At 44.0% G+C, this 26,128-nt stretch overlaps 1 protein-coding gene across 1 annotated transcript in view; it reads left to right on the top strand.

The window, feature by feature from the left end:
- Window positions 1-920: 920 nt before the first annotated feature.
- Window positions 921-26,128, top strand: part of IYD (iodotyrosine deiodinase) — a 29,470-nt gene continuing 4,262 nt past the window's right edge. Inside the window, exons 1-4 of the mRNA XM_019527618.1 lie at window positions 921-1,225; window positions 18,437-18,631; window positions 22,849-23,008; window positions 25,850-26,006. Of these exons, the coding sequence (XP_019383163.1) occupies window positions 1,039-1,225; window positions 18,437-18,631; window positions 22,849-23,008; window positions 25,850-26,006 (699 nt within the window). The 5' untranslated portion in view covers window positions 921-1,038. The remainder of the gene's footprint in view (window positions 1,226-18,436; window positions 18,632-22,848; window positions 23,009-25,849; window positions 26,007-26,128) is intronic.

Raw genomic sequence — 26,128 nt, 5'->3', positions numbered from 1 at the left:
TGATTAAGAAGACCGAAGGACGTTAGAGAACAAGGTTGCATTCATCCAGGGTTTTGCCTTTAGAATTTTTTTTTTTATACATTGGATAGCACTTTGTGTATAGTCAGTGTCACTGGTGATATGTTACTTCCTGGAAGTTAAAATAGTGTGTATAGTCTTAAGAGCAGCAACAGAGACAAAAATGAATGAAGGGGGTAGAAAAAGTAAGTAGAGAAGGACAGGAGGAGACATCATGTGTGTGGTGGAGGTCTTAACCCCATCTGTGGCAAACACTTACAAACAAATTTAGGATGCACAGAGGAGCCTTTCATCTGTCTTCCTTTTCAGTGTCTGAGTGATACCTCAGCTCTAAAGTGCTGCATCCTTTCAGCCAGTGCATTGTCCATAAGCAATTACATAGGACACTCAGAATATAGCCGTGTTGCCAGCTCTTTGTAGTTTCTCAATATCTGGTGCTTTTCCTAGAGTCATGACTTCAGGTTTCATTAAGGAAAAAGAGTAAAACATCTAGCCCTCATGATTGCAGAGAAAAATGTGAAACCAACAGGCCCCTACATTTTTTAAGATAAGCTTATGATCTTTAGAGAACCTGACATACGGCTTTTGCAATGCTTTTGCAGGCTGCTGAAATAAAAAAAAATGATACCCTAAAGATGGAATAAGGACAAGAGCAAACAAACTCAGAGAGAGGTTGTGGAAGCACTGGGATTGTCATGTTCTGTAACTTGGATGCAGATGCAGAAAAGACACACCTGGGGGGACAAAAGAGCTCCAGCATTCTGAAAATGTCCTGATTGCTGGCAGCCTCCCTAGCACTGAATGCAAATTAGCCATGCTAGAGCACTGCGGCCATCAGAAATGTTTGCCTTGAAGTGGGAAAGCAACCAAGTCTGAGCACTGAACTTTCCTCCTTCACTCTACGTTTTGTTCCACCCCTTTTTCCCATCACCCTCCAAACAGCCCCTATTTCCTCCCTTTCTTTTTGGAAGAGAAACTGTCTGAGGAGGAGTACCTCCTTCTCAATTTAACTCTTTGACTATGGTACTCTTTTCCTCCCTGACCCCAGTCTTCATAGCAGCGATATGTGTTTTGATTGGGATGATTCTGAAAAGCACAAGGAAAAGCAGCAAGAAAGAAAAGAGTGATACTAAAAATAAGCCAGAATCTCGCCCATGGGTGGATGAAGACTTAAGAGACAGCACTGACCTTCATGTAGAAGAAGACGGTGAGGAAAACAGAAATCAGCATACCACTTTTCCTGTCTGAATTTTCTGTTGATATGAATAAGGGAGACATGATCCTCTGGACTACTGAGTATGCACACAGGTCTGCAGCACTTTCTTTAGCATGGCAGAGGTCATGCATTTCTGCTTCTGGCAGAGAAAGTGACAGTAGTAAGGACTATTTAACCCAATTAGCTTTAAAAAAGTAACGGGGGGGGGGTGTCTAATTGTTTAACCCTGTAGCAAAACCTGTGAGAGGGAGTTATAGAGGAGAAAATGAATATTAATTCCCACTGTGGAGTTCTCCCATTCTTTATACTGACAAGTGGGGTTTTACCTCCTGTTGAACAGGACTTTTGGATACTTCTCTGCTTACTACTTCTCTGCTTACTCAAAGTGGGGTGGGGTGTCTCTACTGTGGAAGCAGGATGTAGGGCTGTAACAAGTTCTCAGTGTATATTTCTATTCTGAGCTCTGAAGAACACACATTTCCTTGTACCATCAATACCCCTTTTCCCCTCTTGAGCCCCTGATGGGTAGGAAACCCAACATCAGATATGGAGAAAGGAGGGGTTCTACAAAAGCATATGGGTTTCCATCACCATAGAAATCTTGGGGACATGATTTTATCTGATTTTGTATGCTCTGAAATTATACATTGCTCATTATACTTTTATCCTCCTCATTGCTATCATTGGTACAATGTGTTTGTCTTACCTGCCAGCTCATTTCCATTAACTGTCTGTCAGTGTGTAAAGTATATGTATTTTTCCTTCAGTTACAATAACTGGCTCAGACCTGCAGTCCTCAGCTGTGCATATGCTGATAACCATGGGGCCTTTAACTGTTTCAGTACTATGGGATTGAGCTCTATTTGGAGCTCAATCTAGGGTCAAATTTTCAACGAATAAATAAGAACCTAACTCGCAGGGTCTCTGTCCTTGCATGAAGTCTCAAGGCTGCACGAGTAGATGGGATATAAGTGTGTATGTGCACAAAAGGCACAGTCCTTTGTGCTCTTAGAATATGCAGTTTCTCCTGTTTTTTTTGTAAAGCAAAGCTGCAGAATTTTGTAATCCCTTGAGATAAAGAAGGGCTTTTTTCAATTCTCATTTAATGTAACCACCTTTCTTGACCAAATCATTTTTAAGTTTTATGCATAGGTTTGCATACCCACCCCACAGCCAGGTTTTCTAGCTCATATAACACTTCAGCCTGCTTTCTGCTTCTGCACATGCTACTAATCAACATTTAATTTTTACTTCACTTTGGGCCAGGTTCTACTTCTACTTATTCCCCACCAGCTGGGGGCTTGTGGCTAGCTGCCGCCCCCCTGCAGCTCTTTCCAAGCCCCCTGCCCCCTGATTGGGGAGCCAGGGCTGGGAACTTCCTGCTGCCAAGATAGAGGGACCTGGTCCCTGCCTGGGCACTGCCACTGGAGCCTGCCCTGGGCAGCAGGCAACTCCCAGGGGCAGGGAGCTGTCTCCCAGTCTGCTCCAGGAGACAGCTGTCTCCTGACCCCGTGCTTCCTGCCAACCCCTGGGCTGGCTACTGCGGGGGACCAGTGTAGGGCTGGAGCGGGCAGGAGCAGACTGCTGCCAGTAGAACCAAATCTGCTTCCACATCTCTGCATGTGTACGTGCCTGTCCAGGGTGGGTTTACTCTGCCTACGAAATAGATCCTTTCCAGTAATCTTTGCACTCCTTCTTTATCTGCAGTGGGTGGCATGACTGTAATGGCTTTAACCCTTGCAGGATTTATGTGTACCCCTTTCTCAGAAAGTTTTTCTCCTATGTTATTTCTTTGACCCTGAATTTGCATTTTTGTTTGTTCAGTTTCAAACCTGTTCTGCGAGCTCTTTCTAGTTCTTTTCTTAGCTTCAGACCATGCTCTTCCACAGTATTTCCCCAAACTGATACATCATCAGTATAAACCATGGTTCCATCAAGACCTTCAAAAATGTGTTGCATTTTTCTGTGATATAGTTCAGATGCAGAACACAGTCCAAAGGGAAGCCTACAAAAGCAATACCTTCTTAAGGGTGTATTGACGGTATACAGTCTAGTGCTATCCTTTTCTAGGGGAACTTGCCAAAACCCAGAAGAGGTATCTAAAGTGGACAAATTTTTAGCTTCTGCCACATTGACAAAAACCTCTTCCCTGGTTGAAATGGGAAAACGTTCCCTTTTGATGTACCTGTTCATTTGCTTAGGATGGAGATACAATCTCAAGGCTCCATCTTTTTTTCTATTATGACCAGTAAGCAGTTGAATGCTCGACTTTTTCCTGTTATGTCCATGTTAACTAATCTATTTAATTCCTTTTTCAGTTTCTCCATTTCTTGGAGCATGTAAAGTAGGAGTATTTGGTTCTCTTAATTCTATCTTGTACACAGTTGGCAGTTTCCTGATGCCTGGAAACACAGTATAAAGCTGTTCTTCTAAGTTCTTGCTTTCTAATCCCTCAGTGGCATCCATTCTCTTAATCAAGCCTAGAGTTTTACACGTTTGCAGCCCAATAATTGGCATTAGCTTTCCTGGGACAGTTACAAACTGGATTTTTACTATATTACCCTTGTGTCTAACATGCAGTGCACAAACACCCTTGGTTGCAATCATGTTCCCATTATATGCTCTAAGTTTCACTTTCTTATTGTCATAGTAAAAAGGTTTAGTTTTCATTTCTTGAATAATGTATTCTGGTATTACATTGACCTGTGTTCCTGTATCTAATTTAAAAGTTACCACTAGTCCATTGGTGTCCAGGGTGATTGTCTAGTTCTCAGAAGAATTAACTTCTTCTTGCATTGTGCTAATGAGAAATTCTTCCTTTTCCTCGTTGCATAGAGCATGCATCTGCTGTTTCTTGTGTGTTGCATCCTGTTCCTTTCTGCAAACTCTTGCAAAGTGATTGAATCCTTTGCATTTGTTGTAGCACTTACCAAATGCAGGACGTTGCATGGGTTTGCAGTAACCACCACAGTATCTGCAACTGACCATTGTTTCTTCAAGCAATTTGCTTTGGCCTCTGCTTACCTGCTTTGTAGTAAAGTCCTCCTTTCTATATTGTTTGTGTGTTGCCTTAGGTTTTTGCAGTCTTGTAATCCTGTCCAGTTCATCTTGTTCTGTTTTTTTCCTCCAGTTTCTGTAGCCTGGCATTTGTTGTCTCAGCCGCTTGGCACATTCCAACTGCCTTTTCCAAACTAAGCTCAGGATCCTCTAGCAGTTGTTTCCTGAGGCTTGTATCCCTTATACCCAATACTGTTTGGTTTCTGATTATGGACTCCTTTAGGTCTCCAAAGTTTCGTGTGTGGCTCAGCAGTCTGAAGTCTTTGACAAACTCCTCTGTTGTCTCACATTCTCTCTGCTGTCTCATGAAAATTATATACTGTTCAAAGCTTTCATTTTGTTTGGGTATACAATATTCCTTAAACTTTTTTTATTATTGTGCCATAGCTTTTTTGTTCTGCTTCTGATTGTTGTGGGCTATTATAAAGAGAGAGAGCTTCTGTGCCATCTATATTTTAAAAAGTAGCTAGCTTGAGTGGCTTCTCTGCAGCTCCACTGGCCGTCATGCATATGGTGAAGCTGTGCTTTAAATTTCTTCCAGTTTTTTGCTGAATTGCTAGACGGGTTTAACTCCTCTGGAATTGTGAGATGCTCCATTTTTTTAATTTTTATTTTTTGGTCTTTCTTTGTATCCTACTTCTAGTACCATGTGTTGTTCTCAAAAGACCAAAGAGTCAAGCTTATAGAATGAGAAAGCTTGTTTGTACAGAGAGCAGTACCTTGCTTAGTTGCTCTGTTCCCTTCTACAATCCCTGGGCCAATGTAACACATAGACATACAAAGTTCTTTTGGGTAAACCTGATATTTTTTATTAGATCAACTCAAATAGTTGGAAAAATTCTTCTTAGCGAGCTTTTGGGCATAAGCACCTTTCATCAGACTAAGGAAGCATTTGCAGATTGTCTGTGCTCTTCCTAAATGAAGTGGTAAAGCAGCTAGAGGCCAGTACATATGAAAGAAAGACAGTCAGTTAAAATGTAAATTGAGGTGGTTACATAGGCTGTGGAAGGCTGGAGTTAGTGGGGCTCAGCCTCCCCCCTCAAATGCGGGGCAGCAGGTAGGGCTGCAGGGCAGCCTGGCCATGGGCTCTGGGTGGATGCAGCAGGGGTGGGAAGGAGCATGCACGCAGCCAGGATCACAACCCGGCATATGGTCACTGCCCAGCATGGCAGACAAGTATCAGTCTACTCTGTGAAGGGGAAGGGGCTTGGTGGGGAGGGGCAGATCAAGGGCCCCACAATGAGAGAGTGGGCAGAGGCATGGGCAGGGGCTGGAGTGAATAGGGGCCTGGTTGGGCCTGGTCGTGGGATGATCAGAGCCTAGGCAGCTCACCCAGGGATACAGAGGGGCTTCCACTGCTGTGTACACCCCAGCAGAGGCCCAGGGGGCATGTGCCCCTCCAATCTGTGCACAGGGCAGAGACGGGTGGCTGCTGCATGCTGGGCTTTGCACCCTGGTGCCACTGTCTCAGGAGCCATGCAATGTCGTGTGCCTTCTGCTGCTAGGCTGCGCCACACCCCCTGCCTGCCCAGTGGCAGGATACACATAGTATCCTTCAGCTCTCGAGGCAGCAGCAACATGGCACAGAGTCCAGTGCACAGCAGCTGCCCACCTCCATCCCATGCACAGATCTGGGGGGCACGTAGTCCCTGGCCTTCTGCCGGGATGTGCACAGCGGTGGGAACTCCCCTGCACCCCTGGACAAGCTGCCCAGGCTCCGATCATCCCATCCCATCCCATCCTGACAACCTGGTCTGGCTGGGACTCCACTCCCACCAGCCCCTGCCTTTGCCTCCACCCCACTCCCTCCCTCACCACGGGGGCCTTGATATGCTCCCCCACATGGCCCTTCCCCCTCCCCTTCCCCCACAGACTTACCTACTGGGGGGGTACACTTGCTCAGCCCCCCAAATAATTTTTTCTCCCTCTGTCTATGGGTGGTCAGTAGGTGTGAGACAGGTGGCAAGGGGAAGGGGGAATGAATGTAGCTGTAGTCAAAAGATGAGACAGGAGTATGGGTGGGCAGGGAATGAGAATTGCTGGTAAAAAGTGGAGGGTTTATCTGGGGAGTCAGATGTTAGGCACGCTATAATGTGTCATAAATCCAATGTGTATATTTTGTCCATGATTTTTTGTATCCAGTAGACTGATGAAGTGAAGTTCATAGGCTTGTCTGTGGAAGGTATTTTGTAAATTCCCTTTGAGGATTAAAACTGAGAGATTGGAGAGAGAGTGGTTTTCTTGTGAGAAATAGGACTTATATATAACACTCTTAGAGGTATCCACACGTTTCCTCTAAAGTAATTTACTCTAGAGTAAACCTACACTGCAGTATTTGCACATGTAGGCATGCCCAGTGTTAAGTACCAGACAGTGGTACAGACAGATTACAAAAACAGATGCAACATGGATTTTTTCAGGGACTTTCATAGGGTGGAATAGAATTGTACTGCAGTACTGAGAGGGGGATCCCAGAGCAGCTGCCCCCTATACAAGATCCAGAGCACATGGCATCCACTGTGACCCCCCACCCAGCTGGTCCAGGATCTGCACCACATACAATGCCCCTCCCACCCCCCAAATCTGATCTGAGACTGTGGAGCCTGTCCTAGACCAGGCTGCGGGCGGGGGAGGGGGGCACTTGTGGAGCAGATCCCAGACCACATGAAACAAGACAGTCCAGGATCCATACTGCACATGGCTATGCCACATGTGGAGTACATCCTGTATCATCTGGGGGTGGGGAGGGGTGCTGCATATGATGCAGATACCAGACTGGCTGTGGAGAGGGTGGAGGGCACATTTGTCTTTGTGGCAAAGGTCCCAAGGTAGGCGCCATGTGTAGTGTGAATCCGGAATGGGTGCCACATGCAAAGTGGATCCTGAGATGCATATTGCATGCAGTGCCTGCTCCAGTCAGTTAAGAATCCACGCTACACAGGCACTCACTCTGGCCAGTCCAGGATCTACACTGAATGCAAGTCCACCCACACGAGCCAGGTTAGGGTGCATGTTGCATGCAGCACAGTCCTGGACCAAACAGGGGAGAGGGAAATGCTACATGTGGTGCGTATCCCAGACTGACTGGACTGGGTACCACTTGGAGAGCATGTCCCAAGTCCTGTGTGCAGGGCTGGTCTAGCAGTGTGTGGGTCTACTCAGACCTAGGGGCAGCACCAGGGGTACTGAGAAAGCAGGAAGCATGGTATATATACCAAAAAGCAAAATGAAAATAAATGCCCAACCTTTAGGGAAGGCATTAGGTCTTATGGGAGGGAAAGGTAGTGACTGAGACCATAAAGGTTTCCAGTGAAGAAAAGGATATCTGCAGTAATGTTAGCAGATCCAAAGAGACTCAATATACACAGTCTACATTCAGCTGCCATATTTGCAACTGTGCTATTTGATCAATGTTCATGTTGATTCAAGCTGGAATGCAGAGCTAGTGGCAAACCTGGCAACACCTTTAAGCCCCAGTATTAGACTGGAAAAATGCGTATTCTAAGTGTATTCTAAGGCCACTGGGCAAATGCAGGCTGGTTGGTGTGAAATATAGGAAATGCAAGATGATATTGTTTGTAGTTTAGAACAGTAGTGCTCAACGTTTTTGCCCTGCAGGCCAGATGGACAGTGCCCAGTCCATCCACAGGCTAGATTCAGCTGGTAGGCCTGATCTGGACCACGAGGGAGGGCCTGACAGGGTCTGATCCAGCCATACAGAAGGGGGCATCCCAACTTACATTCAGCAGTGTGGGGGGAAGAGGGCATGGCCATGCATCCTGGCCATGAGGAGGGAAGGCATGTGGCCCAGTCCCAATCTGGCTGTGTAGGGGAGGGAATGGGAATTTGGCAGAGGGGAAGGGGTGCAGACAGTCCCTGCTTGTCTCTCCATGCACCATTTGGAGGGCTGCTCTATTATCCCCCTGCTGCCATGAGTGACTGGTGCCTCCTGAATCTGGGGGAGCACCCGCAGAAGCCGCCAACTCTGTCAGGGGGGGCACCAGCCTCACTGACAGCATAAGTGTTGGCCGTCAGGGGAGGCACCGGCTCCATCAGGGGGGGCATGTGTACCACCATGCACCCCCTACCAGTCGCTTGCTGCTCATCATCGCTGCTGAAAAGCATGGCAAACAAGGATAAGGCTGATCCTCAGGCAGGGGGTTGGACTAGATGACCTCTGGAGGTCCCTTCCAGCCCTACTTCTCTATGATAGCTACGATTTGGAAGGGCTAATCTGGCAGCGATGGTGAGCAGAAGTTGCTGTGGAGGGGATGAGAGAACAACGTGGTCCAGATCCAGTCTCTTCACAGGCCATAGACTACTGACCCCTGAAAAAATACCTATGGCTCATGTTGTATCCATTGTCTCAAGTTCAGTTCTTTCTTCCTGGTTTTAGGAGGAAACTGCTTTACTAGGTTATCAGAAGCAAGAAACAATTGCTACAAAAGGAAAGAGAAAAAAGAAAGTAATGTTAATTTGATAGACATGGCAGCTGGTATTTACAAAACTGTATGTCTAGAAATTGTTTTCATTTGGACTAATTATGTGAGCGGGGGGAACAGGATTTAGCTCATTCTAAGCAATTTTGGCAATGGGACCAGATAAGCCTTTCTTGAACCAGAAACTAGAAATTATATAGAGCCAAAAAAGCAAGCTATAAAATGATGTTTTTAATTTCAGTGCAGTTGAAGTCAGCTACATCTAACCATGACTCTTACAGAGGGTTTTTTAATAAACTGAGGATAAGTTGCCAAGAAGATAAAGCAAACCAAACTGAAATGTTGCTTTAATTGAGCCAGCATGTTAAAAGAATCAAAACCACATTCCTCCGGTCCATTAGGGTAGCACTTGGATTTGCTTGGCTGTCCATCCATCCAGTAAGCCTGAAAGTGGCACAGGGCCTGTGCTCTGAAAATGACATACCTTTGAGCAGACCCATGTTAGGCACAGTTAGTTTAGCTCCTGCGATGGGCTTACTAGAGGTGCTTAATGGAATTAGATTGCAGAGTGGTAAAAGGTTAGATGCAACAGAGCTTTTCTTTGTTGTTCTTTCTCCAGCTAAAAAGGAGAAAGCCAGTCAGACCAATCAGTCAGAAAACTAATTGTTTGTTGAGTGGAAGGTTTAGAGCAGGGGTGTCCAACCTTTTTGAATGTGGGGCTGGATCATGAACTTTTTATCACCCAGTGGGCCGATGAGCCATATTCGTATTTTATCACCCCGTGGGCTGTATGTTGGACAAGCCTGAAATAAGGCAAAGCTGGCATAAACCCCCACCTGTGCTCAGCTAGTGACAAACTACAGTAAATGATGTCCTGGACCAGCCATCCCAACAGCTGGGGCCCCCCTTCTGCCTACTACAACCACCATTTGAAGGCAGCCCCAGAAGATATTTGACAGCTATGTTAAAATATGTGACCAAACCAATGTAGCTGGTGCTCTCACACAGGCCAAGGGGCCGCCTATGCCACTGCTTCCCCAGGCCTTGCCCACACCAGCAACACCGCTGCCCAAAGTCTTGGCAGTGCTTGGGCAGGCACGGCTGGGGCCCAGCCAACGCGTGAGATGGGGGTGGTGGAACTGCGGGAGCGAAGCCGGTTCCCAGCCTGGCGGGGTCTCAGGCCTGGTCTGCCCAAGGTGGCTCCTGGCAGGGGAAGGCCTTGGGGGAACACAGGCCCCACTGCTCCTCTGCGCTTCCCTGCGGCAAAGGCAAATGGCCCCCGGGAGGGTGCAGACAGCTGCCACAGCAGGAGCAGCGCCCAGCCCAGCCACTGGGAGCGATGCCCCGCCCCGGGCCGCCCCTGAGCAGTGCAGCTCCACAAGCCGGCGCTGCCCGAGGGGTGCTGGAGCGAGGTGGCTGCTGCACTGCAGCCCCTCGCTCGCCCGCCCACACAGCCCTGCTCACCATGGTGCCTAGCCACCCACGCACACAGCCCTGGTGGCCTCAGCGCTGTGAGCCCGGAGCGCGGGGCCTGATGGACACCAGCTCCCACTGCCTCACCCCGCAGAGGTCATGCCAGGACCCCACCTGCCGAGGCCCCCCCAGGGTTGCCCTGCTGACTGTTTGTGCTGGGCGCTGTGCCCCTGTCCCCCCCCACAGCCACCGAGCCTGGCGGGTCCTGGGAGGCGGGCGGGATGCCGGGGCAAGGGTCCAAGCCGGAGACAACTAAAAGTGGGCGCTGTCCTCAGCTCATCCCATCAGGCACAGCTGGGGCAGCCCCGTGCTGCGCAGCCCTTGGGGCAGTGGTGGGACCCGGCTCAGGTGACATGGGAGGTCACACAAGCCCAGCCCCGCGAGGGTTAGCAGCTCCCCTCCCCTCCTCCACCCGCCTGTCCTGAGTGAGAGACCTCAGGCCACAGAAAATGGCTTGGCGGGCCACATGTTGGACAAGCCTGGTTTAGAGTACTGAAATTTGGTGCCGTAGAGGCCAACACTGCAGATTTGTTTCCTTGCCTGTTTCTATCCATTGTGTAATTTTCCTTTATTTATGTGGTCCAGTTTGGGAGACTTCTCTGGATTTACAGCTTATATTTGTATGTATATATTAGCAGCCTTTATGGTCACATACCAGCGCACAGGGCCCTGATCACTGTTCACTAACCAAAGTAGGATTCCAACCACTTCAGTACTGCTGAAAATTATACTAAATATTTTTTTTAGTTTTTTCTTGGACAGTGAAATAAGCTATGTACTTCTGATGACAGGAGAGAGCCAGTTCCATAGTCGCGGTACATAGTTAAACAAAATACTTCCCCGCTCTTGATTCCAAACTATAGAGATGTTCCACCTAGATTTAGCCTGGTCAAAAATACAAATTAAAACTAGAGAGCTAATCTGTAACTCTATTAAAAGAAGCCTTGGATTTTTTTATAATATAAGAATTGTAATGTATTTTATTCAAAATTGGACGAGGGTTTTTGTATCTGTATGTACAGAACATTGTCCATTGAGGTCATTAGTAGGGGTGACGTATGGTTCATATATGCAGTCTTTTCTTAGTGGAGACTGTTTGGCAGTATAATCTACAGCTTCATACAAAGATTCATAGAAATGAGAAAGGAACTTCCTGAGATGAATTTCATTCCATGCCATCACAGACAGCCTTGTCATGTCATCCCACTAAAAACAGATTCTTCTTGAAAATGGTTGGTTCTTTTATCCTCAGTACTCCTATTGAGAGGCTGTTCCAACACTTCACTCCCCTGATGGTTAGGAACCTAACTCTAATTCCTGGCCTAAATTTATGTAGGGTCAGGTTATACATATTTGTCCGTAATGCAACAATGCTGTTTAATTTAAATAATGTTTTTCCTTTCCTTATGTTTTCCGTCCCCAGATTTGTTATAGATAGCAATCCTATTCCCTCTTAGTCTTCATTTTCAGACTAGGTTAAACAAGCCACGTTTTAGCTTTTTCTTGTCAGACAGGCTCTCCATGTTGCCTGTGTCATTCTAGCATAACTTCTCTGTACCACTTCCCTTATGAATTCAGTCTTTAATAAGATGACTGGAAGTGTATCCAACATCCGAGATGAGGTGTCACCACTACATTGTTTGCTGGCATTAAAACATTCCTGTCTCTACTGGAAATACCTTACTTGATACATTCTGGGAGTGCATTCAGCTTTTTCACAGTCACATTATATGAGTGGCTCATATGTGATCAACTAATACACCCAGTTCTTTCTCATTCTTTTTCATTTCTAATGGATAAGATCCCATTTTATAGTAGAAATTCTTGTTTTTAGTTCCCAAGCACCTCGCCTTATATTCCATACTATATAATTTCATTCCTTTCTATTTTTCCAATCCTCAAAGTTATCCAGGTCTGCTTGGATGATATACTAGTCCTCTTCTGAAGTGATTATTGCTTCCCAATTCTGTGTCAGGAGCTAGTTTCATTAGCACCTTCCTATTTTTAGGCCAAGAGCATTCATGAAAATATTGAATAAGATTGGTTCCAAGGCAAGTCTTTGAGAAACTCCACTAGTAACTTCCTCCCCATTTAATGTTTCTCATTCTGCACTACCAGTTGTCATCTCCCTTTAGCCACATTCCATCCAATTTATTTTACATTTATGATTTTGGCCATCACTCAATTATCTCTAATCTCAAACCCATCCTCACGGCATAATGGCCTTACTTCTTTCCTTTCCTTTCATGTACTGGTTGAAGAACCTTTGATTAGTTGCTTCAATTTCCTTTTCAAGACCTAGCTCAGCTTAACTTCTAGTATCTCTCACTGCATTCCTAAACTTCCTGAGCTTGAATACATAGCTTTCTTTGATGATCCATTTTTCCCCATTCCTCATAGGCTTATTGCTTATTGCTATTTATCCAGTTATGCCTGGAGATATTTTCTTCAGGTTTTTCCCCTCCTGTTTTGGTCACAAGTTTCAAATTGTTTGTGTACCTTTGACTTAAAGAAATTCCAAGTCTGTTTTATGTTCAAATCGTTGAGCTCTTTTGTCCATTTGACTTCACCAACTAGTTTCCTTAAAGTTTATACTTTGAAATGGAAAATCTTAAATACTAACCTGTTTTTATCTGTCTTTCCACTAACTGTAAATTGATTAGATTGGGAACTCAGAATCCCAAGATTTTATTCCATGGTGAACTTTTCTTTAATATCTTCACTATTAACCAAAGCCAAGTCTAAAACAGCATCGCATCTTGCTGGATCTTTCACATTTTGTGGACAAATCTATCAGCTATCATGTCCCAAAACTTTTGTGCCCTACCCTTATTAGTGACATTTGTTAAAATGTTCCATAATGACAACATTCTTCAGAATATTCATATTTTTACCTTCCAGTCCCATAGTGATTTTGACCAAGGTAGATTCTCTTTGATCTATGATACCCCTTCTTAAATCATTAGGGTCGATCAAATCATTACTGTACATCTTTTCTAGTCTGCTCATACCCTTTGATATTGATATTCTCTGTATGATTGATGTTCCACTATGTTCCTGTTATCCCTATAATATTTGGTTTCATATCGCTCTAATTCTGATGCTAGTCCTTCTAGTTGATCCTTTTTGTTGTCCAGTTTCTGCATTTGTGTGTGTGTGTATATATTCAATTGCTTCTTACTATCCACTGCCAATTCCCCAACTGGTTTAGGTAAAGATTTTTCTCTAAATGTATTGACAAACTGACCACCTCTTCAGCAACATAACCACTTTCTCTCCCCATTCTGTTCCAATTTCTATCCTCTTGATACTTCTTTATCCATTATATCTCCATTTTCCTGTTTTCATGAACTAAAATTAGAGGAGAAGGTTATACAAGTTTTTCCCCCAGTCTTCTGTCACTTGAAACACATCTACTAATGCCTGCTTTTATGCCTTTCAATAGCTTACACATTAGTATAGTTCTCTTTTCAATTAATAAGTTTTTTGCTGGTTCTGCAATAGCACTATAAAGAATGATGACTTAAGTGGGTGTTTGTTCATTGATTTGCTTTGGAGCCAAGACTGGTGCGTCTCCTCCAACAATTGGCTTCATAGAAAGTGCAGTACATTCTATCATGTTTCTTTCATTCTGTACTCCAAATAATCCTCATTGTAAGAAAGCAAATAATGAGAGAATAGGGATGTGTCTGGGTCCTTCGGTCATTTTCAGTTGGATATTGCTATGATTTTCTCCCCAAATCCATTTCAGTTTATTTGATCACAACAGAGAAATTGATAGGAATGAGCTTTGTAGAGTGTTCATATGTCTCTGTGTTGCAGTAACAGCAGTCAGGACAATCTGACTTATTACTTCCATAAATAAGCCGATCTAATTTTATTTAGAATAAAGTTTGAAACTAAATGCAGGCTTTGGACCACATTCTGTCTTCAGGTACACAGGACTTCATTAGGAGTTGTATGGAACAGCTGTAGCTGTTAGACTTAATGCAGCAATGTGCTCTGGTGAGCCCTACTGATTCCTGCTACATCAGGTCAAGGGGTCTGAGCATGTGTGCAGTGTACATGTGCTTGTAAGATGCGAATGCAGCAAAAGGGTACTAGTAAAATTAGACAAAGGTGCCGTGAAATCTCTCGCTCAGGCCCTTGCTAAACATTACATATATTAGGCCATTAACTGGTTAATCACACCATAAATTTAGACTAGCCACAAGTGCAAAGTAAGACTGGCCACAAGTGCAAAGTAATTATCACACAATTAACTGGTTAACTGTGCAATAAATTTCGACTAGCCACACCTGCAAAGGAATTATCACACCAGAAAAGTGACATTCCTGCTATAAAAAGAGCCAAACAGCTATAAAGTTAGCGCTGGCAAATGTGTAACAACTCTGTAGTTGGTTTCTCTCCAGCTTTCATCTGAACCTGTAACAGGGCCCTCAATGGCATATACTCTTACTGGTTACATATTGCTTCTGCAAGTTATATAAAGTGGTTCTAGGTTACCTAAAGATGCTTCTGTCTTTGCTGTCTTTGTGTCATGTTCTCTTCTGTGCCATGCTTGTCTCTCCCTCTTTTCTCTCCCTTCCAGCTGTTCTGACATCTCCCTGGTGCTGCTACTCCCATAACAGCATCGCCTCAAGCTTTTAGCATGTTTGTATTATTTACTGTTTTGGCAGGCTGCCAGGTTTTTTCCTGAGGCTAGAATGAGAGAGAAAATAATAATTTAGAGTAGTTTATAGCTCATCAAAAGCTGAAGGGAATTCTGTGGAACCAGGAAATGGCAATTTTGTCATTCGTGGGGGTTTCCCTTGCAGAACCGTAAAGAGTAGCTGCACCAATGTGAAAGCATCTGAAGGAGAAGGGCACAAGATTGCTGAACTGGGCCTCCTGAATTAAAAATGCCCCCAGTGCACCACAAAATGCTGCGGCAGACTGAAAGGATGCATGTTCTCTCTTGGACATCAAGTTTTACTTTTTCACAGGGGATATAACCATGTTCCTGAAAAAATACGTTGCAATCTATTACCTCATGATATTGCCCTGGAGTAGAGGTTATCAACCTTCTTGGACTTGAGGCAGGCTACATTAGACTCAACACACCCCTCTATAACTTTTGTGAATTGAGTGGCACCCAGTTTCAAAAACTAATTGATATATTAGTGCTGATCTCCTTGCAAAAAGACCGGGCAGTGGGGGTAAAGGATTGGCCAGGCTTGGACAATCCTGAGCCTGCTCTTATCTGCTTATCTCCTTGCACCTTGGGGCACCCTTGAAATCTCTTCACACCTTGTGGCACCCTTCAAAGAATCTCACAACATCCCAAGATGCCATGGCATCCCGGCTGAGAATCACTGCCCTAGAGCTAATGCCTTGTAAACAACAAATGAAGGTGGTTACAAAGTCATTAAATGTTAAAAGGGACCAATATTCTGGTGACATCTTCGTATGTAGAACGAAACGCAAATAGTCTAATAGCCAGAATGTCTTTGTTCAGACTCTAAGTGTGAAATTAAATAGACTGTAACTCCTCTTACAAGAAGGTCCATCCTTGGAAACATTTTAATAATCTGTTTATGAAATGTGAAATTATTGTACTGGTCTCCAAGACAACTGCATATACTAAAAAGAAGAGATAATTCTGTTTATATTTCTTAAAAATGATACAGCTGTACATTTGAGGCTGCTTATGTTTTTGGAATAATAACATAATGACAATAAGATTAGGAAGAAAATATCCCAGTTTCCGGAGCTATTTGTTCTTTGCCAGCTACAGCATTGTTGAATAGTCAATAGATAAAATCTAAATGAGTTTCACCAGATGTAAAAACTGGAAAAAAGAAAATGTGTTACCCTTAAAACCCTTCAACTCTAGGGCCAGGTACAGAAATTACACTTTTACCGGTATAATTGATTGGAAACCAGTCTATACCCATAACAGAACAGAAGTTCAGCACACATAGAGTGGTTTAAAAATGGCAGAAGCCAGTTTAAGATTTGCGCCCCCAGCAAAGGGCTATTGTTTTCTGTTTGCTACCGATCTATACTACACTGCTTACAGAAAACTGTGCAATTTAGATCAATCCCACCTGGGGCTTTTTGAATGTCTGTACCTAGCCAACGGGAACACAGGGTAGAAGGAACCAACAAGTTGCATTTTATGTAGAAAAAAATTATAGCGTGGAAAATGAAGGACCATGTTTCAATGAAATGTGGCAACAGTTAAAGCTTTTTACAAGGAGAGAGGAATGAAGAGAGACCATCACCAGGAACTCGCATTGACTCTGGACTTATCCCAGGTGTGGATGCCCCTCTTCCCCTTCCTGTGTCCTATCTCATATTTACAGCACTGTGAAATCACAGAACTTAACTCCAAAACGTTCGGACACATAAATACATTGTATCAAACTAAAAGAGTTTGGAGGACCTTACAACATCCATAATAATCCTTTTGTGTGCCCAGTTCTGTCCCATGGTTAGTGAAAGCTAAATATGACCAGTTTACCTCTGTTTGAAACAAGTTGCCACAATTTAGATTCCACTTGCCATGGAATTGGGTGGACGGACTGAACATCATGGAGTAACTGACCACTCCTTTTAGTATGCTATAATTTCTACATCTGTCGATTCACACAGTTTGAACTGAGCTCTGCATTGTAACATCTTTGAAAGAAGACATGGATATTGAGGAAACCGATTGTCAACCCCCAATGGAAATTTCATAGTTCTTAAAAAAAGTAGCCCTTCCCTGGATTTTGTTAATTCGATTGATTTCTTAGGTGTTTGTTTTAGGAGGAAACCACTCTCATTTTACTTTTGTTTAAGTCAGCCAGTAACTTTTGGCCTTTTTTCCACAGCTTTTTGGAACCCAGGGTGCCTATACACGAGCTAGGAAGATGCTCTCACACACTGTAATTACAACACATTGGAGCAGACTCAGTGAATTGAGTCTGCTGGAGCATGGCAATTTCTGCACTCCAGCCAGCCTCCACATCTTGTGTATCAGCATCCCCGCTCTTCAAAATGGTGGCAAGGGTGCTTTAACTAAAGTGTATTCAAATAAGCTTTAGATAAAGTGCCCCTACCACCATTTTGGAGCACAGGGGCCCTGATACATGAGACGCTCAAGGCACTTTAATTAGAGTGGCTCCCCGCCACAACACTCTTGGAACATGCGTAAAAATGCCTCCAGTTTTGCAGATGGCTTATTACACTTCAATCAGCCTATGATATATTGAAGGGTAACGCAGATGACAAATGATTAGAGCATGTTAACAACCTAGGCTGTGCTCCTGATTATTTGTTTTAAAGCCTATTTATTCAGTGGTTGCTATAACCTGAGGTATAAATTAAAGCTTGGTCATCTGGAATATAGGGAATTCTGACTTGCAAGTGCTGTACAGTAGGGCTGTGCGAAGCTTCAGGTGCTGATTTGATTCAGAGGAGATTCGGCCCAGTTCAGTGACCGAATCTCCAAATACAAATCGAATCATCAGGAGACCACTTAAAAGGTCTGAATGGATTTGAAGCTCTCCACATCAATTCGGAAAAGATTCAGAGAGCTTTAGCAATTTGGGCAGTCCCTGCTCACTGCACGAGGGAGCTGGACCCAGACTCCATGCTGGCGAGTAGGGAGAGGGGGAGCTGGAGGAGCGGGGAGGGGACCATAGGGGGACCCCTGCCAGGCCCAATCTCCTGCCCACTCTCCCAGCCCCTCCTCCCATGGCTGCCCTGACTGCCCCAGCTCCCAGCTCTTTAGAAAAAAGCCTCTAGCCACTGGCTGCTGTGAGGTGCAGGGGCATTCCCCGCTGCCCCCCATTGCCCCATGCTGCATGGGGGGCTCTGCCATGAGCCCCACAACCTCTGCCCACTCTCCCTGCCCCCCCCCAATGGCTGCTGCACCTGGCCCCAGCTCCTGGCCCTTTAAAAAAAAAAAAGCTCCCACTCACTGCTGCAGCAGCCTTGGGGCTTCTGGGGGCTTGTGGCAGAGCCCCCATGCACCGCAGATTCAACCAAATTGATTCGGGACAGTGATTTGAATAACCGAATCGAAGCCCTATCCCCCAAATTGGCTGTATCTGAAGCAAATGCTAGCCGCTTTGCACAGGCCTACTGTACAGCTGCAAATTTGGGTTCAAATATAGTACAGTGATTAATGTCAAATATATTAATGGCTTCCTACAAGAAATTAATCCAAAAAGCACAGACTGAACTTTTCTTCTTTTTTTTGCAGACATTGATGAGGAGTGGCAAGGATTAGATGAAAACATTGCACATGTCTCTTTCTCTGCTGAGCGCTATTCTGAGGATGAAATGATTAAAAGGTCAAAGGAATTTTATGAGCTTCTCAATAAGAGGCGGACTGTCAGATTTATAAGTGATGAGCCAGTCCCCAAGGAGGTTATTGATAATGTCATCAAAACAGCAGGTACAATACTGGATGAATGGTTCTTGATAATGACACAAGTTTAGGACTGATGCTCAACCACATAGGATGAGAGGAGTATGGATGGGGAACACTCAGGGAATAAGAATTGAGGGCATGAACAGTATCTTTCCAGGTTTAAATGCCAGCCTGTTGAATCAGCACTGAATGAAGTTTCAGGGGGGCGAGGGAAAGGTTATCATCCCAAGAGCCATGTGAATAACGGATTCATCTTGGTTTGCTTGCAGTTCTGAAAAATAATAATAAAAAAAAATTGTAGCAAACAAAAATTAAATTTAAAAAATAAATTAAAAAAAATCAAACAAATCATTTCATTTGACCCAAAATAAAATGTTTTATTTCCTTTCTTTAGTTTTTCAAAATATTTTACTTTAATTAATTTTGAAATTAAACATTGTATCTGTATTTATGTGCATATTATAAGCGCTGAGAATTTCAGTGCCCTGGCCCTAGGGGTGGTTGAGTGAAATAAAAAAAAACCACATGGATTTACACATGAAATAAAGTTTGCTTGATGACATAGAAATAGGAAAATAAAAAATAAGTATAAAAATAAAGATAGGGATGAAAATAATAAGAATACAATAAGAATAAAATCTTAAAATATTGATGTAAAAAATTCAGAACAATTTAAAAATGTGTAAAAAAAAAAAATATTGAATTAATGAAATGACACTTAAAATTCATTAAATTAATTAACCACTTTTGGTTACATATCAGCAAATTGTGAACTATAGACATCACCAGCCTGTAGGGGCTTAGCAGTGTGCAGTGTTCCCTGCTCTAATTTAGTACAAAGAGATCAGCAGGGTGGGTTGTTATGTGGTGCCCCCTGCAGTAATTTACTGTGAATAGCATACTGAGCATTTCATGAGATTTCAGACTGATGACATGTAAACAGTGATGGAAAAATAAAACCCACTGTTTCAATTTAGGAGGCATAGAATGCAACCCTGGGCCGCTTGTACAAGTGATGGGGCTTTAGTTCTCCCTAAATTCATAGATTCATAGATGTTAGGGTTGGAAGGGACCTCAGTAGGTCATCGAGTCTGACCCCCTGCTCTGGGCAGGAAAGAGCGCTGGGGTCAGATGACCCCAGCTAGGTTCTTGTCCAGTCTCCTCTTGAAGACCCACAAGGTAGGGGAGAGCACCACTTTCCTTGGAAGCCCATTGCAGATTCTGGCAACCCTTACTGTGAAGAAGTTCTTCCTAATGTCCAACCTAAATCTGCTGCTCTCCATCAATTTGTGGCCACTGTTCCTAGATACTCTAGGGGGTGCCCTAGTAAATAGAGCATTTCCTATTCCCTGCTGCCCTCCCCTGATGAATTTATAGGCAGCCACAAGATCACTCCTCAGCCTTCTCTTGTGAAGGCTAAAGAGATCTAGGTCCCTCAGTCTGTCCACGTAGGGCCTTCCCTGCAGGCCTCTGACCATAGGAGTGGCCTCCTCTGAACCTTCTCAAGATTCTCTGCATCCTTCTTGAAGTGCAGTGCTCAAAACTGGACACAGTACTCCAACTCCAATGGTAGGTTTTATTTTTCCATCACTGTGGAAATCGTGGAACTTATTTTTCCATCGTGTCAATTAAAAACCCACCATTTCAATTTAGGGACTTCCATCACTGGTATGAAACAGTGATGGCCCACCGGCAGCTCACCCAGGCTACAGGCAGGCTCCACCAGAAAAAAAAAAGAAAAAGCAGGGACCCAATCCCTGACCCTTTTTCCGCCCCCCAGAGCTTGCCCACCTTCAGCCAGGGAATGAGCTGCCAGCAGGTCCTGAGCTGTGGGGGGCCCGGTCCTTCTCTACATGGCAGTGGTGCCCACTGGATCTGCCTGCTAGCAGGCGGGTGCTGCCTGGGGCATCACCACTGCAGAGGGAAGGACCAGGAACCCCTGCAGCTCAGGGCCCGCTGGCAGCTCATCCCCCCCAGCTGCAAGAGAGGTAGGTAGGCTCTGCTGGAAAAAAAAAAAGCAGGCCCCTCGCCACTGTTTTCTGTCTTGGCAGAGCCTGTCCACATGAGCTGCTGCCGAGTCGCACAGCCCCTGAGCTGCAGGGGGCCTGGTGCTTCCCTCCAAGACAGTACTGACTCTCAGGGTCGCTTGGTTGGCATGCTAGTGGGGGGGTGCTGCCCCAGGTCACAGGCAGCACCTGGCCCAATCCAATGGTGCACAGGGTGCTGGAAGCCCAGGCATACCCAGGCTTGGCGGACTCAGGCTTGGAAACTCAGGCTTGGCGGACTTCCAGTGTCTCATGCACTGTCTCTGCACCTTCCTGACACCTGGGACTGCCCAAGAATGGGCTGGCTTGCCCCTGTGGTAGTGCAGAAAGGTGGCAGGAGGGTGGCTGGGTGTGCTGGTGGCTGGAGAAGGTGGGAGCATGGTGCACAGGGTGCTGGAAGGCCACCAAACCCAAGCTTCTCCGAGCACACCTGGGCTTTCAGCACCCATGGACCATCCCAGCTGCCTTCTCTGGATGTATCGCTGCAATTTGTTACATAACAAACTAAAAAACATTGGATGGATTTTACTTTCCTATGTAACAAAGTCATTTAAATAGAAATACACTGCCAGATGTGTACAGCTTGATGAAACTGAAACGTAATACACTGCCGCAGGTGTAAACTGTGACACCATTAAACCAGTAAAAAAGGGCAGTTAACCCACTTAAAAGGCCAATTTTGTGACGTGTACAAGCACCCCTTAAGAACTAAACCCTTATCACGTGTACAAGGGCCCCAAATGACCGAAGTCATTTGACTGAGTCTGGCTATTGGCACCCAGAGAAGATATTATGAGGTAAGCAAGGCTGTAAACTTGTAGTGCACCATTCTTTCCACAGTAACTGCACGTCTGTCTGTTCTTACTCTGTGATAAATATAACACAGCTACCCCATTTTCACTGTGGGTTAAGCTACCCTCTCAGAAATTAAATTTTAGGGTTTTTTCCAGGATTTATGTACCCCAGACTGTTATTGTACTGTCCAGGCCCAAAGTCATCTCTGCTCCAACATCATTGACTTTACTCAGCCATGAACTGGACCTGCATTACTTCTGTTGCTCTACAAGCTGGCTGTTGTTAGTAAAATATAACATTCGAAAGCAGCTTTAAGAAATTTCAGGGACTCGGTGGGCGTACTCATACAAAGATTCCAGCAGTCATTTGCTTTCGGTTGTTTCCCCTTTAAAACACAGTAAGCCATTTTGTTTCTATACCTGCATGGCATGAGCCTCTTTTGTCTCCTGATTAGGTGGCAATCATTAAGAAACTAAACAAGTTTTGGCAAATGCAGCAAAGTGCATATGCATATGCCTGGAATGCACATAAAGCATCTCCTAATCTAGAAAAAAATCTGAGAAATATAAAAAAGGGAAAATGTAAACACCTGCAATTATAGTCTCAAGCTAAGGAAAAATTAAGTACTTGATAAACCGTATTTAATATGAAAGACAGCCGTGTCTTTAAGTAGCCTGTTCATAGTACATCTCAAATTAAAGTCAGCGCTTAGATAAATGAACATTCATTTCTAAGACCTACAAGTGGTTAAAATATTTATTTTTAAAAGGAAACAAGTAGAGTCCATTCAGCTAGCAAAATTCTCCACCTTAGTCCTTTTTAGCCAGCTTCACATGTGAGGAGCGAGGTTCAAATGTAATATGTACCTACATGTGTCAGCTGCTTTTGGAGCTGTCAAGTTAAACTGAATGCTACTTAGCAGACTTCTGCACAGCAGTGTCCTTCTTTAATCATGTGGCACCTGATTTATTTTGGCTTCTAGGTTTGACTGCCTGAGGGCCCTTCAGCGAGATCCTTTGAATCAGCTGCATATTTAGTCCATTTAGTATTTTGCTTTGATTTTATTGTTTTGCATTAATATTACTTACTGTATGATGCTTAGACAGACACCTTAAATGATTTAAATTAAAAAGTTCTAATTCCTCACTTCTCATATTATGACAGAGATCCGAACAAGAATTAAATAGGATAGCCAGTAGTGAGTAGCATTTAATACTTTTTTCCACAGAAAAATAAATAAGACTATCAGCATCAGTGGGAGTGAGTCCATTCTCTCTCATTGGTCAGCCTAATTTCTTGTTGTTCTGCTTTGCAGTCCTTTAGTAAACAGAATGATGATTTTATGCCTCATTTCTGCTACCCTTTTATTGAGTGATTTTACTATTTGTTACTTGTATGCAGGAACTTCTCCCAGTGGAGCACACACTGAACCTTGGACTTTTGTAGTAGTGCATGATCCAGAAATAAAACATAAAGTTCGGGAGATCATCGAGGAGGAGGAAGAAGTAAACTACAGGAAAAGGATGGGAGACAAATGGGTGCATGACCTAAAAAGACTGAGGTACAAACATCAATACAAAAAGCGGCCAAGATTTTTCAACATGATGACAAATCAGAGGACATGAAGGGCATATCCAGATGAGTGCGCACATACGGTTTACAGTGCTACAGACCCGTCTGCAGTGCCACAAACCACACATGCAGGCATTTATCACGCTGTTGATTTGCAGCATAGTGGGTTTTTCTGACACTGGAAAATCCCAGTGTTAAAAGAACCTGTGGCAGAAAAAAAACAGGGCAGTGTATATGGCAGAAGCATGCACCACCCAAAACCAGAGCAACATTCTAGCTGCCAGCCAGGCTCTATGCACCCAGATTACTGCTGCTGCAGCAACACTAGGCCCCCAGGTAAGGCTGCTGGGCCAGCCCAGGTGCTGGCCCCAGCCTCCTCTACTCCACCCAGGGCAACTTGCCACATGTCAGAGCATGCGTGCATGAGCATTCTCCAGGGACAAGTAGCAGCAGCACACCTATGTGCTACTGCTCTTTGTCTCCAGGGAAACACGTGTGCGCTCTCATCTGGACATGCCCAAAAAGAGCTTGATTTGGAAAACTGGGTGAGCGGACAACAGCAAAAAGTAATGAAAGTTAGACAGACAAATGTCAAGACACCCAAAATGCTTAGCTGCTTCTGAAAATCTTGAAAAAGTAAACTCATAACTGAAAACTTGTCAGCTGTGTTTGCTCAGAAAACGTATTCTAACTAATACTTTTCTTTCATTTATTTTAAGGGAAAACAAAGAAGCTTTTTGAATCAAATACAGATGTTTGCTTTAAAATATTTTTGCCCAAGGATCTTTAAATATTCCTCATTTTGCAGGGTATTTTCCAAAAGAGAAGAAATTAATCCCTCCTTAGATTCTACCCCATTTCAATAGAGCTAAGAAGGCAACTGAGATCATGGCAGCTTCTTCCACCAGGCTACTTCTTCATAGAGTGGCTGTTTCAATTCCATAACTGAAAGGATTAAATTCCTCCTTTTGGGGGCAGAGATTTTCCATAATCTAGCTCACATGATTCGAGGTAAAGACTTGCATGAATCCTTAGCTTTAGAGAAATGATGAAACCCCCTGAAATCAAAGGAGCTTTTGCAGTATATCAAATTAAGCATTTAGGATCAGAGGCTAGCAGTTCCATATGCCCCACCTCTTTGATAATAGCATTTATAATTTTTATTTATTCATATCAATAGTATTTGTTCTGGTACAGAACCAGAGTACATGGGAGCTATATAAATAATTTAAATATAGCTCTTTCTGCATAATAATGAGACTGGAATATTTGCACAAGATGGTATTACATATACTATCTCTTCACAAATAGCACCAATAAAAATCCTTGCTTGTTTTGTGAGTTCCTATAATACCACTCCTGGAACCAATGTCACTGAAGTAAAAATGGCTGAAAAACAGGTCAATGAGCTAGGTTGGATGACCATCACTCCATCATGGAAAGTATTTAAGAAAAGGTTGGACAGCCATTGGCTGGGGATGATCTAGGCATAGCAATGCCTATGTTCTACCATGGTATTTCCTGTGCTTCTGGGCATTTTTGGCTGCCTCTGCCCCCCCACTCTTTTCTGTTATATATGTCAGGGTATTTATAAGTCCTCCCAGAGGCATTAGGTGTTGGCTACAACCAAGGCTGTGGACTTTGACTGGCGTGTGCCAATGTTCCTGCTGGGAGCAAAGCTGGAGGTTCCTGGCTAGAGGGTCTTTCCCCTCTACTGAGGGTCAGGCTGATTGCCATATTTGTGGGTCAGGAAGGAATTATAGCTCATGATCAGATTGATAGGGAATGTGAGCAGTTTTGCCTTCCTCTGTAGTGGGGTTGCTCGCCCTTTACCTGGGACCTCTTGAGCATATATTCACAACATTTTATGCAGGACATTGGCTGCTGTGGTTCCCCTGTTAAACCTGTGTGACAGGTTAGAGTGTTAAATCTTGTGTTGCATCAGAGTTGATGGTAGTCTTATGTAGAGTTTAGATTATGGTTTGCATGGGTTGAGTTGGATAGGGATGGCCCTGCCTCAGGTGGGGTTTTGAACTGGATGTCCTTTGGAGGTTCCTTCCAGCCTTATTTCTTTATGGCTCTATGACTATAAGTGTAACTGTGGAGGAGCAGATGGGACAGCCCCCAGGCACCACCTTTGTGCAGGAGCTCAAAAACAGCCACGACCACAGTGGTGGCTGATCATGCCACTCAATGAGATTCACAGCAGCTGGCATTGCCTTAGGTGCTGCATGGATGCCTTGAGCATGGAGCTGCCCAGCTGTGCCTCTGTGGATAGTTGTGTTTGTGTGCACAACTTAGACAAGGTTGTTTTCAAGCTATGTTAGGAATTCCCATCTTGATAGACTGGAAGTAAGCATTGCAGTAGGAATTACAGTATTTTGCTTTGTAAGATTAAGTCACTTCCTTTCTTCTTGATTCCTGAAGGCAAGTGCCCTGAGTCTAGGCCACAGGTAAGAAAAGATAGATCTGTATCACATTTCCATACAACAACACTACAGAGCTGGACAAAAAAACAAGTCTTTTATCCATATTGTCCGCATGTGCTAAGATCTAGGGCTCTAGTTCAGGTCTATTTCTATAAACAAAAACACTCAACATTTTAAATAAAAATATTATTAGTAATACCAGTACATTCAATATTTTATTAAAATTTTAAAATGTTCACTAACAATAATTTGTGGTAAGTTTTTTTTGTCTTTAAGAGCCCCATCATCATAACTGTTGCACCCTTTTCCCAAATCTTTATGGCCAATGCAAATATTTTGTGACGTAATGAAAAGAATTAGGCAACAAATAAATAAATGTCTTAACAACGACCTTTTTGCAGAACAAATTGGATCAAAGAATACCTGGATACAGCTCCCTATCTGATCCTCATTTTTAAGCAGGTGTATGGGAGACTTCCAAATGGCAAAAAGAAGACCCATTACTACAATGAGATCAGTGTTTCTATTGCCTGTGGTATCCTTCTGGCTGCACTGCAGGTATGTCAGTGATTTGTCACACAGTTGGGTTGGGTTTAGACAAGGCATGGATGAATTGCTTTGAATAAAATAACAAAACTGAACCTTAGCCCCAAACTGGGACTAAACCCAAGTCTTATGGG

This window comes from Gavialis gangeticus, unplaced genomic scaffold, assembly GCF_001723915.1.
Source record: "Gavialis gangeticus isolate Ggan-Ray unplaced genomic scaffold, GavGan_comp1, whole genome shotgun sequence".
Classification (NCBI taxonomy): domain Eukaryota; kingdom Metazoa; phylum Chordata; order Crocodylia; family Gavialidae; genus Gavialis; species Gavialis gangeticus.
The sequence above is the reverse complement of the archived record's forward strand: the minus strand, read 5'-3'. Positions and strand labels throughout refer to the sequence as shown.